The 19,788-nt window shown below is 36.4% G+C and overlaps 1 protein-coding gene across 1 annotated transcript; it reads left to right on the top strand.

Moving 5' to 3' along the window:
• Positions 1-7,880: 7,880 nt before the first annotated feature.
• Positions 7,881-17,780, top strand: LOC107780947 (serine/threonine-protein kinase BLUS1). The gene is made up of 21 exons (XM_016601571.2): positions 7,881-8,131; positions 8,225-8,503; positions 8,957-9,211; positions 10,441-10,565; positions 10,800-10,844; positions 10,939-11,020; positions 11,108-11,176; positions 11,249-11,419; positions 11,538-11,603; positions 12,805-12,873; positions 13,147-13,290; positions 13,368-13,426; positions 13,564-13,743; positions 15,866-15,972; positions 16,119-16,213; positions 16,473-16,514; positions 16,762-16,884; positions 16,968-17,016; positions 17,101-17,150; positions 17,264-17,325; positions 17,412-17,780. Exons 2-21 carry the CDS (start codon positions 8,345-8,347, stop codon positions 17,473-17,475), a joined length of 2,016 nt encoding a protein of 671 aa, XP_016457057.2. The 5' UTR covers positions 7,881-8,131; positions 8,225-8,344; the 3' UTR covers positions 17,476-17,780.
• The last annotated feature ends 2,008 nt before the right edge of the window (positions 17,781-19,788 follow it).

Below are 19,788 nucleotides of genomic sequence, written 5' to 3'. Positions count from 1 at the left end.
ACGAGCCCATTATAACAGGCGAAATTGGGCCAAATCGATTCATAGAGCCCGTTTGGACATAAGAATTTTTTTATTTTTTTTTTCGAAATCAGTGTTCGACCATAAAATTTTCAATTTTCACTTGAAAATGAATTTTGGAATTTTGTCGAAAATTTAAAAAACTCCAAAAAGCTGTTTTTCAAAATTTTCACTCACATCACTCACAAAAATTCAAAAACAACCCAAAATTATATTCGTGTCCAAACACAACTCTAATTTTCAAATACTATTTTCACTTTTAAAAAAAAATTTACCTTTTTTTGGAATTTTATAATTCTTATATCCAAACGCCCACATAGACTGTTAGCAATGGTGTTAATCGAGCAGATGAATAAGGTAAAGGTTCGATATGTTCGAGAATGGGTAATCTGTCATTTGGGCCTCATACAAGAAGATGTATATCTTCTCCTTCAGCCCAGCTAAATAAGACACGTGGAAGCTTGGAGAACATTAGATCAAATTATGTTGGGCTTAATCTGACCGTCCAACTAAGAAATTAGATAGACATAAAATATTGGATCATATTCTTGATCCTTCTATTGTCACGTGAGATTGTTATCACAACCTATTGTATAGGATTCCATAGTTAGTTATTTTGTTATTCTTTTGGCCAATACTTGTTAGACACTTGTATATGATTCTTTCTTTATTATTTTATTCTCGTAGTTGATAAAGTGTATAGATATGTACACAGTGAATGAAGAAAGTCAGTCGAAAATTATTCGATTATGTCTTCTTTAATTCAGCCTTCCTACATGGTATCAGAGTACCACTAAGCTCTTTCTTCTAAATTTTCTTTCCCTCAAATCCAATTGGTGACTACTGCTGCAACTGGGACTGGATCTGGGACCTCGATAGTCGTGGATCCTAGATCCATATTTCCTTCATGCCTCTGATTCTCCGGGCATGACTCTTGTTGCTTCCTCCTTTGATGGCCAAGGTTATGGTGGGTGGAGGAGATCAATTCCCATTGCTTTCTCAGCAAAAAATAAGTTGGAATTCATTGATGGCAGTTGTCCTTCTCCAGCTTCTAATGCAGCAGACTTCGAGTTGTGGAATCACTACAATGACATGGTGACCTCCTAGTTGTTGAATTCTCCGTCCAAGGAGATTGCTGGGAGTGTCATCTACTCCAAGTAGATTTGTGGACTGATCTTGAGGATAGATTTGGATAGGGGTAGGCGTCGGTCGGTTCGATTCGATTTTCATAAAATTCGGTTCGGTTTTATCGGTTTTCGATTTTTTATTTGATACACCAATAACCGAACTGAAATTAGTTCGGTTTGTATGGTTTTTGCTAGTTCGGTTCGGTCGATTTTCGATTCAATTCGGACGTTTTAAACTTGCGATATTAGACTTTTTCTTTGGGTTTTTAAAACTAAAAGTAAGTTTTAAAATTTAAGTGTTTCTACAATTGACTTATTTAATTAAAATAGTAGCAGCAATTTAATAAAATTCCATAACTGGGTGACTACGATCTTATACCAAGTAATGAACAAAAGTATGATATATAGAATCAACAATAGAATATCAATTGATATGATGCTTCTGCCTTTTATGCCAAATCACTTACAAACAATGGTTAAGAAAAAACCTAAAATAATACTTTAACACCTATTGATTCAACCAAAACAGAGGAATATCAAAAGAAGACTAAGCAAGGAAAGATTAGCTTACACAACTAGAAATGAATAGAGTGTTTAATTTGCACAACTAACCTTAGTTTAAACTACTTGCAAATGAACAAAATGCTTTCATTTTCATATTCTTCTCCCTTCTCAATTATTTTTTCTCCAATACGCCTATTTTCTCTTCAAGAATGCTTTAAATTAGTTTGTTACACAAATAAGTTTTCTTAGTTATATTTTCATAAAGAACATCAAGATTCAATAAGATACAAACAAGAGAAAAGAATAAAAAATCAAAAGGTGGACTGAATTGACTATGATTTGTAATGGGAAAATAAAATTTAATTTTCAAAAATAGTGTTTTGGGTTGCAACATTTAGAGTGTGGGTAAGTAAATTTGGCTAGAGACAAACAGGTGAAGGGGAGGCTATCAGAATTTATAGTATAAAACTTCATTTTTCGGTTAACCGAAAAACCGAAGCACCAAAACCGAACACCGAACCGAACACCAAACTTTTAAAAAATAGGAACCGCAAACCGACTGAATAAACCGAATAAATCAAACCATAAAAACTAAAATTATCGGTTCAGACGATTTTTTCGGTTTGGTCGGAATTTTGCCCACCGCTAGATTTAGATAATCAAATGGTGCCAAACTTTTTCATCTGCAAAAAGAACTTATTGATTTAGTCCAAGGATCAAATGATGTTGCAGGTTACTTCACTAAACTGAAAATGATACGGGATGAACTTGGCACTCTCTACACTAAAGTAACATGTTCTTGCTCATGCACTTCTGGAGGAAATGTGAAGATGGTAAAATCTCTCCAAGATGAGAGGCTAGTCCAATTCCTCATGGGGTTGAATGACATCTATAGTGCTGCTAGGAACACTATTCTGATGATGTCTCCACTCCCCAATGTCAATAATGCATATGCTTTATTGATTCAGGATGAGAAACAAAAAAGAAGCATATATCAATCCTAATTTTCCTGGGGATTTTTCTTCATTTCTAGCTTCACAACAGTATTCTTCAACACAAAGGTTTCAACAAGTTTATTTTAAAGGAAAAAGGAATAACCTTGTGTGTTCTCATTGTAAGAAACTAGGTCACTCAGTTGACAAGTGCTACTGAATCACAGGCTTCCCTTCAGATTTCAAATTCACTAAAACAGGAAAGACACAAGGTGGAGTGAGAAGCAATACAGTCATCACTGCAGCTCCAACAATTGTACAAACTCCTCAAGCAAATCAAATGAGGGAGGGAGCTTTCACAGGATCAGTTTTCTCAACTGATTCAGTTGCTTCGGAATATTCAGGTTAATGATCCAGGATCTTCAATTTCAGATGTGCAGGCAAATATGGTTCAGTGTGCTGGTAACATTTTCCACAATCATGTAGCATATTTAACTTATGCTAATACTAAATGTTTGGATCATAGATTCAGTGGCTTCTGAACACATGTTCAGAATTTTTTTACCTTTCTTGTCCCTTTGCCATCGCCTTTGATCATTAACTTGCCCAATTCTTTCAGGGTTAAGGTCACTCGTGGGGGAACTGTCACTCTTTGCCCTGATCTTGTCCTACATAATGTGCTCTTTGTTCCCTCATTTAGGGTTAATCTCATATCAATACAAATTTTCTGTAAATAACTGATATACAATCTTATATTTTCTTCTACCTGTTGTCTTATGCAAGGCCTTTTAGTGAAGACCCTTATGGTTCTTGGTGAAGCAAGGAATGGTATTTACTTGATCAACTCTTCTCCTAGTCAGCTTCAGAAAATTTTCAGCACTACAGTAGCTTCTAAGTCTAGTGTTTTACCTACCAGTTGTACTTTAAATTATAGTTTAATTTTTATTCCTGTAAGCAGCAAATCTGATGTAAAATTATAGCACACTAGATTGGTCCACATTTTTTTTTCTGCAATGAAGAATATCAGTTTCATTTCCTCAACTTCTAATTCTGATTGCACTTGTGACATTTGCCCATTAGCAAGGCAGTCCAGATTGCCTTCCCCCTTAGCTCTAACAAGACTACTGCTAATTTTGAACTGATACACATTGATACCTGGGGCCCCTACAAGTCACATACCTACAATGGCTACAAGTACTTTCTTACCATAGTTGATGATTATAGTGGGGGGACTCTGACCTATTTTTTGAGTGCCAAGAGCAATATTTTTTCAATGTTAAAGTATTTTTTAGTTATGGTAGAAAAGCAATTTAATTCTAAGGTCAAAGCCATCAGGTCTGACAATGCCTTAGAGTTAGGAGGGGGTTCTACCATCTCTGATTTCTTTGCTTCACAGGGAATTATCCACCAGACTTCTTGCACTGCTACCCCTCAACAAAACAACATTGTTGAGAGGAAGTATAGATATCTTTTGGAGACCTCTAGGGCTTTATTATATCAATCCCAACTTCCTATCATTTACTGGGGAGAATGCTTATCTACTGCTACCTTTCTCATTAACGGACTCCCATCTTTTATCCTAAATGGAAAAACTCCCTATGAACTCATTTTTTGCAGGCCTCCTAACTATAGTTTCCTTAGATGATTTGGGTGTCTTTGCTATGCTTCTACTTTGTCACACAATAGAATTAAGTTTGAACCTAGAGCTATGTCTTGTGTTTTTCTAGGGTATCCACTAGGAAAGAAAGGGTATAAGCTTTTAAACTTACAATCTAAAAAGGTGTTTTTTTTCAGAGATGTTCTTTTTCATGAAACTAATTGCCCATTTTCTTCTCTCCCTTCTTCAACCCCTATGTTCACTAAAGTTTCTTCCATTCCTACTGTCCATGATCCCTATATTTCTTCTACTCCTGACCCAACTTCCCTTGTTTCCTCTCATTCTCCTATTTTCACACCTACTATCTTCAGTCTTACATCTCCCTCTCCTATCCCTGCTCTTAAAAGTTCGCATAGGGAACACAACATGCATGCATATTTGAATAATTATGTTTGTAATTCTATTTATCTAACTAACCTAACTGTAGACTGCTTAACTCATCCCATTAGCCTATTTTATCTCCCTTTGCAGCTCTCTTTATTTCTAATTAACAGCTTCTCAATTCTATCTCCAATATCACTGAACCACTCAGTTTTTCTCAAGCTATTATGCACCCTGGATAGCAGAAAGCCATGGCTTCTGAGCTTGAAGCTTTGGAGCAAAACCAGACTTGGGAGGTGGTTGAATTACCACATGGAAAGAAGGCTTTACCTTGTAAATGGGTATACAAGGTGAAGCACAAATCAAATGGTACTCTTGAGAGGTTAAAAGCACGTTTGGTCATTCGAGGGGACATCCAACGAGATGGCATATATTTCAATGAAATTTACTCACCAATGGTCAAAATGACCACTATTAGATGAATACTTGATGTGACAGTAGAGAAGGGGTGGCCTATCTCACAACTAGACGTCAACAATGATTTTTTACATGGTGAGTTACAAGAAGAAGTCTACATGAAGTTTCCTACTGGGATGCCTTCTACCAATCCTAACCTTGTTTGTAAACTCAAAAAATCCTTATATGGTTTGCGGTAGGCCTCAAGAGAGTGGTATGCTAGACTTGGTGCTGCTTTGAATTTTAAGGGTTATTCTTCATCACTCAATGACTATTCCCTATTCTTTAAGAGGTCGGGTGATTCTATTTCTATTGTGGCTGTAGATGTCGATGACATCTTACTTACATGGAATAATCCCTCAGAGACTGCTCAGTTAAAGGATTTTTTGAATGATGAATTTAAGGTCAAAGATTTGCACCCGTTTTGAGTTATCATCAGTCAACGCAAATTCACCCTTGACCTCCTTTTTGAGTTTAGTTGTGATCATCTTGCACCCGTTTCTTCTCCTCTAGACCATCATTGCAAGTTTTTCGCTGACAATGGTGATTTACCGTCTGATCCTACTTGTTATCTCCGTTTGATTGGGAACTCAATTATTTGACACATACTAGGCCAATTCTTTTCATTTGTTGTTCAACATCTATCCCAGTTTATGCAAACTCCTCATGTTCCTCATTTTTCAACTGCGCTTAGGATCGTTCGTTTTCTCCGCACAGAAGGGCCAGGGTCTTTTTATGAGCAGCGATCCTTCCTTTTCCATTCTTGCTTTTTGTAATGCTGAATGGGCCTCATGTGTTGACTCCAGAAAATCCACCAGTGCCTACTTCATAAGCCTTAGAGGTTCCCCCATTTCATGGAAATCCAAAAAGCAATTTTTCGTCTTCTTGTCTTCAGCGGAGGCAGAGTATCATTCAATGCAGCGCCTTGTAGCTGAATTGACCTGGTTGAATCGTCTTCTTCAAGATCTATCTGCACCTTCGGCTTTCCCAATTCATGTTCACTCTGATAATTAGGCGGCTTTTATACATAGCTCGCAATCCTGTCTTCCACGAACGCACCAGACATGTGGAGCTCGATTGTCACTTTGTGCGCCAACAATTTCTCTCTATGTTGATTTCTCTGAATTTTGTTCCATCTACTTCACAGCTCACCGATATTTTCACCAAAACCTTGTCAGGCCTTCTCATTTTTCCATTCTTGGCAAGCTAAGGGTCTCTTCTCTCCACTCCAACCCGAGGGGTGGTGGTGGTGTTAACGATGGTGTTAATCGAGCATATGAAGAAGGTAAATGTTCGATGTGTTTGAGAATGGGCAATCTGCCATTTGGGTCTCATACAAGAAGATGTATATCTTATCCTTCAGCCCAGCTAAATAAGATACGTGGAAACTTGGAGAACATTGGATCAAATTATGTTGGGCTTAATTAGAACCGTCCAACTAAGGAATTAGATAGACATAAATTATTGGATCCTATTCTGAATCCTTTTACTGTCACGTGAGATTGTTACCACAACCCATTGTATAAGATTCCATAGTTAGTTATTTTGTTATTCTTTTGGCCAATACTATTTAGACACTTGTATAGGATTCTTTTTTTATTATTTTATTCTCTCAACTGGTAAATTGTATAAATAGGTACACAGTGAACGAAGAAAGTTAGTTGAAAATTATTCAATTGTGTCTTCTTTAATTAAGTCTTTCTACATAGACCATGAACGAATGAAGACTTGAATAACGGTGTTTGCGGGAAAATCTTGAAGAATAAGAAAGAAAAGTTTTTGGGCAAAGATCATTTTGAGCCGCGGCCGAAACTATTTATATTTTGTAGCCGCAAAAGTATACAAAATTTATATAAATTTTGTATATAAAATACATAAATGTATATGTATATAAAAAAATTATATTTTTCGACTATTATTTTGAAAGCGACTATACAATATCATTTTTTCATATTTTTTCGTTTTTGCAAAAATTATTTCTTTCTCAAATAAAATAGTTAGTAACACATTGTCCCACGTGGAGTAAATATGATTTGTTCATGTGCATCATTTGACTGATCAAAATTGTTCACTTTTGCTTTATAGTTGTTCCTTTTTTTTTTTAGCACCATTTTTAAACACTTTGAATAAGATAGTCAAAAAATCTCTAAGGATCCCAATCAAACAACTACAAGAATAATGAAGTTGGCACCCTGGTATCTTCTAGTAGTACTATTTATTCCTCCCTAGTAATCTTTCCTCGTACAAATTATTTTTCTAAAATAGTTTCATTTACGTATCATAAGAAAATAAAGTATCGTTAGACAAAGAAAAACAAAGATCGCAGAGAACTATAGATTGAATCCAACAAATACAATCTAGTCGTAAGTCTTGGTATCTTGACGTGAATAATTACTTGAAATTTATCTAACAGAACGATAAAATAATCGAAGTGCATATAAATTAATGCGATTATGATGTATTCCTGTCGAATGAATATGGTAGTATTACAGCTCAATCTCCTGTGTAATCGAAATGTAATCTGAAGACTTTGTGGGCAATTATTATTATTATGTTAAAAGACAATCCGAGCTATATATTTAATCCTCGTAATGGCCATCACTGAGCTGTATATTGAAAACAGAAGGCACGCGCTTCTCACGTGACATCCATTCGAAATAAATCTAAAAAAATCCCGTATCAATCGCTTGAGGTAGTTGTACCATTAGAAGGCCAAATCGTACCCTCAGGGTACATGAATACGGGAAAAATATCCAACATGCGGGAAAAGGTCGAGTGTTAACACAACAAGTGGCGGGATTTGTGCAATACAAAAAAGCTTCTCCTTCCTGTTGGAGCGGCGATCCGATAGGCGCGCTTTCTCTCACTCACGAGAAAACGGAGAAGACAATCCTTCTCTTCCCCTTCCCCTTTCCTTTCTTCTCACTCTTTTCTTTTTCTCTTTTCTCGTTGCTTTATCATTATCATTATACAGATATATGATACTTAAAGGTTTCCTTTTTTAAATTTTCCCTTTTTTTCTTTATATATCATAATTTCGGTTGCTTTGGTTACCATATTTTGCCTTTTTCCGTATGTTTATTTAATTCTAGTCCATGGATCTGAACTTGATACCCGTGAGTTTTCTTTCTCATTTTTTTCTTCTAAAGGCTCTGTTTGTTGATAAAAGTTGAAATTCGCCTGATTTTGATTTTTTGTGATTGTGATAGAGGAGTTTGTGTAGAATTAGGATCTGTAGATCGCCGGCGAGCTGCATTTGTGTGTTATTTGACGTTCAGTAGTCAGAAGGATTTTGTTCTCTGGGATATTTTTTCTTCTGATTTTGGACAATGGATAAGAAGAAATATCCGATTGGGCCGGAGCATTACACGCTTTACGAGGAGGTAGGGCAGGGAGTGAGTGCCTCGGTTCATCGTGCTTTATGTATTCCTCTCAATGAGGTCGTTGCCATCAAAATCCTCGACTTCGAACGCGATAATTCCGATTTGGTACGCTTCTTCTATTTAACTATTTACATTGAAATCACGCTTTCTGAGATCCTATTCAAAAAACTTATCATGTGCTATGTTGTTTATTGATTGGTTATCAACTTCCCGTATATATGTGCCTTTGATTTAACTATTTATTTCATACAACATGCTAGCATTCTGTGAAAAGAGCTGAGACATAACAATTAGCTTATACCTGCTTTATAAACCAATTCAATAGATTGTTTCGCGGTAAATTATCCATGAATGAAAGTAGTTTCAAGCAGTGAATTAATATTTTACTTCAATGCTTGCTAGTTTTAGCTGATAGAAGCTTAGGTTATTAGTAGCAAGGATAAAACTAGATATCTATGAGAAAGGAGTAATTAAGTGTGCATTTTGTTTGATTTGGTTGATGATAATCTTATTATTGGATCAAGCAAATTGCTGATTCTTCTTCTTATTTATATCCAGAATAACATCTCGCGTGAAGCACAAACAATGGTCCTAGTTGATCATCCCAATGTTCTTAAATCACACTGCTCCTTTGTTAGTGATCATAACCTGTGGGTTGTCATGCCTTACATGGCTGGAGGTTCCTGTCTACACATTCTGAAGGCTGCTCATCAGGATGGGTTTGAAGAGACTGTTATTGCAACAGTATTGCGGGAAGTTCTAAAGGGTTTGGAATATCTTCATCATCATGGCTTCATCCATCGTGATGTTAAAGTAAGTTCAATTGTTACTTAAACCCATTACTGATTTCCGTGCATTGGCTGATCTTCTTACGTTGGATGACAGTACATACACATTCATGAGGTTTCAGCTTTACAAGTCTTGATTTAATGATATTAATAGGATGTTTGTCTTGGCACTCTCATTGAAACTTGCTTCACTAGACATGATCTATACGTACATGTGTTTGAATGTTGTAGTAAATGTCATTTGTTGTTCTTTCGAGTTTGAACCAGTGTTGTGAAGAGCGTGAAGCGAGGAAAAGCGACATGCCCCTTTTCGCTTAAAGCGAGAAGCGAGAAGCGAAGCGCTCGCTTTTTTGAAGTGAAGCGGAATTTTAAAAAAATATATATTAAAATAAGAAAGAACTGAAACGAAAAACTAAGAACACCTAAGAAGAAGGCCATTAAAAGAACAACTACATAACACATAAAAAAGGCAATAAGAACTAAGAATAAAGGATATGAAAATAAGAAGAAGGGCAGTATAAGTATAACTGACACGAAAAAATTGGGCAGCATTTCAAATGAAAAAACAGTGCAAGAAAATGAAGAAGAAGAGGAGGAGAAGAATGAGAAAGAAAAACTGAAGGGAAAAAAAATTCGCCAGCATTTCGCTGCTATTTGGACGCTGAAACAGTGAAAGAAAAAGAAGAAGAAGAAGAAGAAGAAGAAGAAGAAGAAGAAGAAGGAGGAGGAGGAAGAAGAAATCACATACTTGGACCAAACTTGATGATCTTGAAGTTGAAAAGTGTAGAGAACTTGAACCCTAGGTCGCCTCTTTCTTTCTCTGTTGCTGCTCGTTGATGATGTTTTAAAAAAAGAACAGTTTTTTTAATTAAATAGGTTGGCAGCCCTGTAATACAGAGAAACGATCGCTTCTTACGCATCGCTTCGCATCTGCGCTTCTCGCTTTTTAATGGGAAGCGAGCGCTTTTTTAAACCTGCTACGCTTCAGCTAACAGAAGCGTTCGATGGCTCGCCTCGCTTCGCTTCTCGCTTTAAGCGAGGAAGCGCTCGCTTTTCACAACACTGGTTTGAACATGGATTCCTTTCAAGAAACTATAGCATTCCTGTTCCACTTAAGATCCCATGTAAGTATAACAAAGGACAAATCTTATTCACATTAGGCATCAGCTGCATGAACACCCAAATGTTGCTAAGTAACATTAACTTTTCCATTACCATGCCTAGGTTTATGACGTACTTCTGTGGTTATTGCAGGCTGGAAATATTCTCATTGATTCACGAGGTGGAATAAAGTTGGGAGATTTTGGTGTCTCTGCTTATTTATTTGATTCAGGTGATAGGCAACGTATGCGGAACACATTTGTCGGAACTCCTTGTTGGTATGCTCTAACCAAAGAGAATGCTTGTAGAGTTTTATCTACTTAGCTTTCATGATTTATTTGATGGTTGATAAGCTTTGAACTTTTGATCTATTGTGGTCCTAACTACTGTGGACATGTGACAATAAGTGCATGCATACAGTGTGCATCTAGAAACTAAGATGTTAAAAATACTGATGAAGATTCGCTCATATTGCATGTAATGTTTTTCCATAATTTAGATTTCTTTTACAGGATGGCACCTGAGGTCATGGAGCAATTGCATGGTTATGATTTCAAGTAATGTTTCTGTGCAGAATGTGTACTTTTATCTGATGGAAGTGCCCTTTTTCATTTTTTCTTCTTCTTATCCATTCTCATTTCTCACCGACAGAGCTGATATTTGGTCCTTTGGCATAACCGCTTTGGAGCTTGCTCACGGACATGCTCCTTTCTCAAAATATCCTCCGATGAAGGTGAATATTGTTAGTGACATGATATATTTCTTCTCTTGAAGTCCTTATTATGAAATATTAATGCATTACATATTTTGTGCTTATTAGGTCTTGCTAATGACATTGCAAAATGCACCCCCTGGCCTTGACTATGAGAGGGATAAGAAGTTCTCGAAGGTAATCGGATAGCATTGATTATTAACTGATAATGTTATTGGCACGCTGTTTACACTTCTGTTGCCTTTGTAGTCTTTTAAGCAAATGATTGCTAGTTGCTTGGTGAAAGATCCTTCAAAACGACCTTCTGCCAAAAAATTGCTGAAGCATCCTTTCTTTAAGCAAGCAAGGTCCAATGATTATATAGCAAGAACATTGTTGGAGGGTTTGCCAGCACTTGGAGATCGCATGAAGGCATTGAAGGTGATTTGTCGTGCCACAATCTGACGCTTTCCTTCTTTGGAACCACATGATAATCTAGATGATAATATTGCTTCAGCATTTCTATGCTAAAAAGACTTTTTTTCTAACCTAATTGTAGAGGAAAGAAGAAGACATGCTAGCACAGAAGAAGATACCAGATGGGCAGAAAGAAGAAATATCACAGGTTTGCTGTGTCATAACCAATTTCATGAGAAAACTGAGATTTGATATCTGTATAACATATTATTTTTAATTTATTGCTTTATATAACATAATGAATACCTTGCATGTTTACGTTAAGCGTGCATTAAGCAATATAATGGTTTTTCTATTGAAATTGCTTAGTTATGGAAAATAAATATGACAAACAAGAAGGAGACAGGATTTAACAGAGGCAAGTAATTCATACGACTAGGCTCACCAGTTCATGCCAATTGATATGTCATATATCCACTGTTTATTTTTAAGTTTGATATACAAGATGGACACAGGAAAGTCATTTCAAGAGCTTAGGCACAAACAGGTTACTAGCAGGTTCCAGAGAAAGCAGTACTTTTGGAGGGAATTTATTTAGTTAACCAGAAAATATCTTGTGCTTTTTTATTAAGGTAGTGCCTTTTCAACAGTCACAAAATATTGACTTTTTAGATCCTAACAAATCTTCCATTTGTGCGATTGCGAAAGTAAACTTCCTTTATTTATTAGGATTGTCAACTTACAGGAAATTTCTGAACTCCGAGGTAATTGTTTGATAACTTCGATCAGGAAACCCCGAGGCAAATTTCGTTTTATTTTTTATTTTTTTGGAATACCTATTCCAAGTTTAAAAGAGAAAATAAATAATTTATTTTGTTGGAAAGGAACTCCAAATATTTTGAAGACTCAGCAAATCCTGAATAGAAGATTAAAATGAATTGTATATCTTTATTTCACTTTTGGTGTAAAGAAGCTTTAGTACAAGATGCAGATTCCCTAGTTGATCTCATCTGGTCCTTGTAAATGCCACAAGACTTGTTTTTCACCACTTGTTTTTGTTCATCAATCTCTTAGTTTTTGGAAGTCTTGTAACTAGGGACCTTTTCTCTCAGCACTATCTTGGAGCTGAGATTTATCTATATATCAATGAAACCTGTTATCATTTAAAAAATAAAAATAAAAATAAATTATTCTTCATCTCGCAGGAAAGCAACATACAAGAGAATTATGCTTAAAGCAGTGATACAAGTTTTAGAACTTGTTCCATGCCATGTTTCTCTTACTTTTTTCCTCTCATTTTTTTTTTTTGCTTCATTTTCTATTTTCAGACCTTCATTTTGGTGCATCATTTTAAAAACCCTTTTCATCTTTGCAAATTGGATCTTACTGTGACTCAATACTATGTGCAGAATGAATACAAACGGGGAATTAGCAGCTGGAACTTTAACCTTGAAGATTTGAAGGCACAGGCTTCTTTGGTACGTAGATCAATTTTCTGATGCACACATACCCCAGTATTTTCATTCATGTACTAGTTTCTCAATGTATACAAATAGAGGTTCTTGGTTAATGGGTAGTTTCTCAAGCTCGATTTTTTTGACCTCTTCAAATGATAAAAATTTCCGCCTTGTGAAACTTGTTAGAGGATGAAGTCAGTCTAGATTGTCCAGATTGGAAATTTCTTAATAAGTGAAACAAAATCAACTCCCAAGCATTGTGTTTTTATCTTTTCAAAATCTTTTTGCTTTTAGATTCCAGATGAGGAAATTATTGGTGACAAGGACCAAAGTGGGAGTTCGAATGCACTGTCTGGGCTTGACATTCCAGGGAAACAGCTACACAAGTTTCAGCATCAGTTCTCCTTCTCAAGTCAATATTCAGATGCTACCGATTTTGTATGTCGTGATTTACTTTATTCTATATGACATGTTGCAATTTGGGGTTTCTCCTAATATAATACATCTCTCAACAGGACAGTAACAATCTATCTGCCCCTCCTTCACCTGCCAACCAGAATGTGGCTTATAGCATGTATGTCCTCCATGCTATGTTAGAGTTTCACCGTTACTCTTGTATCATGTTTTCGCTATGCTAAATAAGAGCACATTGGTATGTTTGCTAGGATCAGTAGCTAAACATTCCTTTTATTTTTATTTTTAACTTTTCAGAACTAAGTGCGAGAAATCTGATGATGATTTAAGCATTGCTAGTTCAGTTCATGAACCTCACATTTCACAGAATTCTTCGCCATGTTATGAGAATCGCATGGAAATGAATTTGGTGGGAAAAGGTGAACAAGTGGCTGATGCCAAATTGTTTGAGGGCATGCCCATAAATTTTCGCCAGAGGTATGACATAACTTGCTCAATCTTTTAGACATTTTTTGAGGTATTTCTATATACTTATAGGGCTGCTGTTTGAATTACATTTGACTTTTACCCTCATGAAACATTAGTGCACAATATGTTTTAGCATTTTCTTTGACTTGTTAAATTTAGCCTTTCTTGCTCCAAGCAAATACTTTGACGATTTATGCTGTTAGCTAATCAATTAGTTTTGTTACGGAGATAGTACTCTGCTTGATTTTATTCTGGTGGATGGAAGTGATAATTAACTTCATCCTTTGATTAAAAGGAAATGAAATGTGAGTTTTCAAAATGCTTCCTCCCTCATTTGGAAGCTGTCTACATTTTGGAACATTTGATATTCCATTTGGACCCTTATTAATCCCAACTCTTTTGCTGTTACTTTTGGGCGTCCATGGACCATTGACATCATCAAGCTTGTATTAGGAAGATTTTAGTATGTGGAATTATTTGTTGAGGAGTGAAACAACTATGAATAATATTAGTTGAATAACGAAGCAGAAGATTCTGCCAAGAATTTCTAAAAAGCAAAAGGTGAGCCCAGCTAGGTAAACTGCACGAGGAAAGAGGAACCTAATCAAAGATTTTTTTACATTGAAATTTGCTCTTTCTTGTTAAACTGGAGCATGGTCTGCCTTCTGGTTTGATTCATTGGATTAAAGCTTGTTCTTTATTAATTCATAGAATTTTAGGGAATCAACTATATACAACACCAACAACCCAGTAAAATCCTACAAGTGGGGTCCGGGGAGGGTAGTGTGTACGCAAAACTTACCCCTACCCGAGGGGTAGAGAGGCTGTTTCTGAAAGACCCTCGGCTCAAGACGACAAAAAGAAACACTATATCAGTACCATCAACAGAAAACCAAGAAATAATGACCGCATCATAAGAACCAGAAAATAGATGAAAAACAATAACAATAACCAAGAAATAAGGCCCGACACAATGAAAACAGGAGAATAGTGTGAACACAACATTAACCACTAGTAGTCGAAGACAAAACCCTATCAGACTAGCCTCACACCGATACGAAGTAGAAAAAATGCTCAACTACCTTCTAACCTACAACCCTAATGCGCGACCTCCATACCTTCCTATCAAGGGCCATGTCCTCGGAAATATGAAGCCACGTCATGTCCTGTCTGATCAACTCTCCCCAATACTTCTTAGGCCGCCATCTACCTCTTCTCGTACCTGTCAAAACCAACCGCTCACACCTACTTACTAGGGCATCCAGACTTCTCCTCCGTACGTGCCCGAACCTTCTGAGCCTCGCTTCCCGCATTTTGGCATCCATAAGAGCCATGCCCACCTTCTCCCGAATATCCTCATTCCGAATCTTATCCATCCTAGTGTGCCAGCACATCCACCTCAACATCCTCATTTATGTTACTTTCATCTTCTGGATATGTGAGTTCTTAACTGGCCAACACTCAGCCCCATACGATATGGCCGATCTAACCACCGCTCTATAAAACTTACCTTTGAGTATCGGTGGCACTTTCCTGTCACACAAGACTCCAGATGCTAATCTCTATTTCATCCACCCTACCCCTATACGGTGTGTGACATCCTCGTTGATCTCCCCTTCCCCTGGATAACCGACCCAAGGTACTTGAAACTACCTCTCTTGGGGATGACCTGTGATTCAAGCCTCACTTCCATGCCTGCTTCCTTCAACTCCGCGCTAAACTTGCGCTCCAAGTATTCCGTCTTAGTCCTGCTCAACTTGAAACCCTTAGACTCAAGGGCCTGTCTCCAAACCTCCAGCCTCTCGTTAAGGGAATCAACTATATAAAAGAATGGAATTCTAGTGAAACCCTCACCATTTACTTTAAGTTTTCAATTTTTGTTTCTTAATCTTGTTTTGCTTGTGCATTGTGAAATGTGTATACAACATACCCAGTATAATTCTACATAGTGGGGTCTGGGGAGGGTATCGATATCTAAATGTGTATCGGTATCTAAGTTGCTTAAATTGACTTTTGATTTCCTTTTACTTTTAATTAGTCAACATGCTTAGCTAGCTTGTAGAATCCACTATTTTACGTAGTGCCATGTTTTTTTTCCAAGTCCCTAAAATTGCTTTCTCTTTGTGATTAGTGATAGAAGTCAACTCCAAAATGCATCCAGTTGCAATGGGGCTTCTGTTCTTCAAACAGCAGATGATGTGCCAGCTGAAGTAATCAGTAAACATTCTAGAACTCCAGGCAAGTTATTGTGATATTACATGGCCTTTTGATCTTAACAAATAATTTTCAGTAGATTTGTTTTCTTCAAGAAATAGTTTTTTTTAGCATATTCTGTTTTCTTTTGGTTTAATATTTTCTTGCTAAATCAAGACTGTATTTAGCAGCTAGCAGTGAAGATTTTGATGAGAAGACTAAGGGTCATGTTGTTCAGCAGAGAGGACGTTTCAAAGTTACCTCAGAGAATATCGACTTGGAAAAGGTGAATGTATACCGTTTAGTTTTCATCTTGCAATATCATTAAGATACTCCACCTATGGTAGCTTTGCAAAGCACAGCCATTCCTAGGCCCAGATAAAGGAGGTCAGTTATGGTAAGTTGATGGCCAACATAAAAGTAGTCTAATAGATTCAGAGGATTCATATAACCAACCACAACTAGCTTTTTGAATTGCAATATATATATATATCATACACACATATTGATATACCTGCCTCACAAGAATTAATTTCTTCCTACAGGTAGGTGCATCTCCAATGCTACAAAAGAGTCAGAGCATGCTGGTTAGTTTCCCTCATTTTTTTAAAATACCTTTTCTAATGGCTGAACATATTCTTTTGCTCATTAAATGCTTAGCTTGTAAGCTAATTCTTTATTTTCTTCAGATAATATGTAGCTTATATTTATACCTAACATCGACTAAATAGATATTGCTGTGGCTATGTAACAGTTGTATCTCTTCATCTTTGTCTCCTTTTTAATAATAATTTCTATTACAACTTCTTAAACAAAATGCGATGGATCATGTAGGTGATTCCACAAAATCTGGCTGCTACTCTACCATTACCACCTGATGCTACTCCATCAAATCTACTTACCCCAGCCCATTTTCCAACGTTGCAGAGTATTTTAGAGGCAAATATTATTCAAAGGGTAAGAACGGATCTACAAATATGACGCATTATATTTCAGTTTTGTTTATCCAATGGTTCTTTTCGTTTTTTCTTCCTCAATAGGAGAGTATTCTTAGACTGATGAGGCAAGTGGCCCTTGGAGACTCTACAGGTATGAACAATCAATTCATATTGAATTTTATACATCGCATCCCTTTGTGTTGGTTTCACTTTATCTTTTCTGCCAACCTTGCAGTGGATGCTGGATGCATGCTATCAAATTCGTCTGGAGTGGAGAAATCGCTGGTATGAGTTCGCATTCGTCTTTCCAACATTTTGCAATCGGAACCATTTAAGCGACTTATGCATCTTTTTTCTGTATCACTATAAAGTATATGCCCTTCCTCTGTTTCTTGTAGCTGGAGGTTGCTCATGACAAAGAAAAGGAATTGATTAGTGAAATCACTGACTTGCAGGGGAGGTATCATCATTACCCAATAATGCCATGTGTCTTATATTGAAGATTATATCTGCTGGCATTGAAACTTGTATTTCCTTGATATGTAGGCTGATCCGTGCTCAGGAAGAGCTTCAAAAATACAAAGCAGAAAACGCTCAAAATAACTCTTGAAATAGGGATTGCATAGGGGACATTGTAATCTTTATAGTGGCGTACATTAAAGTTAAAAAAGGAATATTTAGACATGGAGTAGCTGAAACTGTAACGGAGAAATGATTAGTAGCAGGTTTTTAGTTTTGATTTGTACAGTTTGTTTCCAGTCAGCGGTGATATGCTGGTTTTATTATTGTCTCTGCTTATGCCTGCATTTACTAGACTGATTCTTGTATATTAGCCTAAATTTTTTGAAAACGTAGTCCTTGATATTATCAACTTTCCTATTTGATTGAATACATGCAGAAATTGGTCCTTCATATTATTTAGGGGAACTTTAGAAATGACTATTTTTAAGGAGCTTTTAACAATTCGTAGCTATATTTTATGTATTTACGTTTTTTAGCTAGTTTTGGACAATTCTCTGTATCTGAATATACTCTTCAGCTGTGTTTTTTTATTTTTTATTTTTTATTTTTTATTTTTTTTTCGCGTGTATTTGAATATACTGTTCAGTTGTATCCGACCTTATTTAATGTGGCAAGGGTGAACATATTCGACTGTATTTGAATGTATTTATACTAAAAAATGACGAAATGAAGAATACAGTCAAATCTGATCAAATCTCCGGCAAAAATACCAAATACACTATATTTATAAAGGGATAATGCAATCAAACCCAGTCGGATCTCTGGCGAAATACAAAATACCACTGTATTTACACTAAAAAAATGAAGAATACATTCAAATCCTTTTAAAAATAAACAGTATTTAACTAAAAAATAACGTATATAGTCAAATCTCTGACGAGAATACAAAATACATTGTATTTAAAAATGGAGAATACAATCAAACCTTGTCGGATCTCCGACGAAAATCCAAAATACACTTTAGATCTCTGACGAAAATACAAAATACAATGTATTTATACAATGATTTTCCGACGTGAAAGGCAGTGGAGAAGAAAAAGCGACTTCTTTTTCCGGCGTGAAAAGTAGTGGTGGAGGAATAAGTCTTAGGTCAGATGAATACACTCATATGTGAGATACAAAGAAGGAGAAGAAGCCATGGATTCCGGTATCTCCGTTAAATCTAGATCCGGTGACACCTCCGAACTTCCTACTCCATAGTTTTCGCCGCGGGTAATGGATTGATCGCAACTTCGTGATTTCAGATCTGGATATGATGGTGGGTGGCGACGGTATTTAAGGGTGATTCAGGGTGAATGGGGTATACAACTGAGAGTGGTGATGCGTGGAAAGAGAGAAAGAGGCGGCTATTTAGATGGGCTTCGTAGAACTCCGCCGGAGAAGACGGCCGACGGTGACTTCTCTGCTGCCGAGGGAGAAGAGAGAGGGAAGAGGGTTGAGGGAGAAGAGAGAAAGAGGGTTGAGAGAAAAGATTATACAGTGAAATAATTTCGTGTATTTAGTATAACTATGATGGGTAAATTGAAAATTCATTGTAACTATGAAAAATAATTTAATTAAAAGATAGTTATTATTCATTAATAACTATAGATTTAGCTGAGACAGGTAAAATTTTCTATTATTTACTTGCAGCCTGGTTATGCTTGTAAAGTTTGATGTCACTTTGGACACTTTTTCTGGCCCATTAAGCAGTTTAATAGATAATAGGTTAAAATAGCACGGGCTAGTCAGTTTTCGGACTGGTTATTAAAAAATAGACTATTTTGCTGCAACAGAGATCGGTCCAGCATAATATACTGGAGTTCGGTGCACATGTGTATAAACTTCTAGCATATTATGCTGGACCGTTAAACTTTGCTGGCTCCAGTATAATATACTAGAGTTCCAGTAAAGTATACTGGAATTCTAGTATATTACGCTGGAGTATTTTTCGGATTTTGAACAGTATTTTAGTTCAGATTTATCTTTACATGAAAAGTGGCTAAATTTCGATGACTTTTGAAACTGTGGCTATTTTTGAATGACCACTTGTAAACCTGGCTATTTTTGAATTTCTCCCGATAATAGTAAAAATAGCATGACCTAGCCAATTTTTGGACTGATAATTAAAAAATAGTCAGCGTTTGTATAGTCGCTGAAAAATAGCCACTATTTTGTTGCAGCACGGAAAGTTCCAGCATAATATACTGAAGATTGGTGCACCTGTGTATGAACTTGTATAAACTTCCAGCATATTATGCTGGAATTCCAACACACAGAAAGTTCCAGCATAATATAATGGAGATTGGAGCACTTGTGTATGAACTTTCAACATATTATGCTGGACCATTATATTATGCTGGAACTCCAGTATATTATGCCGGAAGTCCAGTATATTATACTGAAACTCCAGTATATTATG

This window comes from Nicotiana tabacum, chromosome 4, assembly GCF_000715075.1.
Source record: "Nicotiana tabacum cultivar K326 chromosome 4, ASM71507v2, whole genome shotgun sequence".
In the NCBI taxonomy this organism is placed as follows: Eukaryota; Viridiplantae; Streptophyta; class Magnoliopsida; order Solanales; family Solanaceae; genus Nicotiana; species Nicotiana tabacum.
Note: the sequence above shows the minus strand (reverse complement) of the source record. Positions and strands in the feature narration are given on the sequence as shown.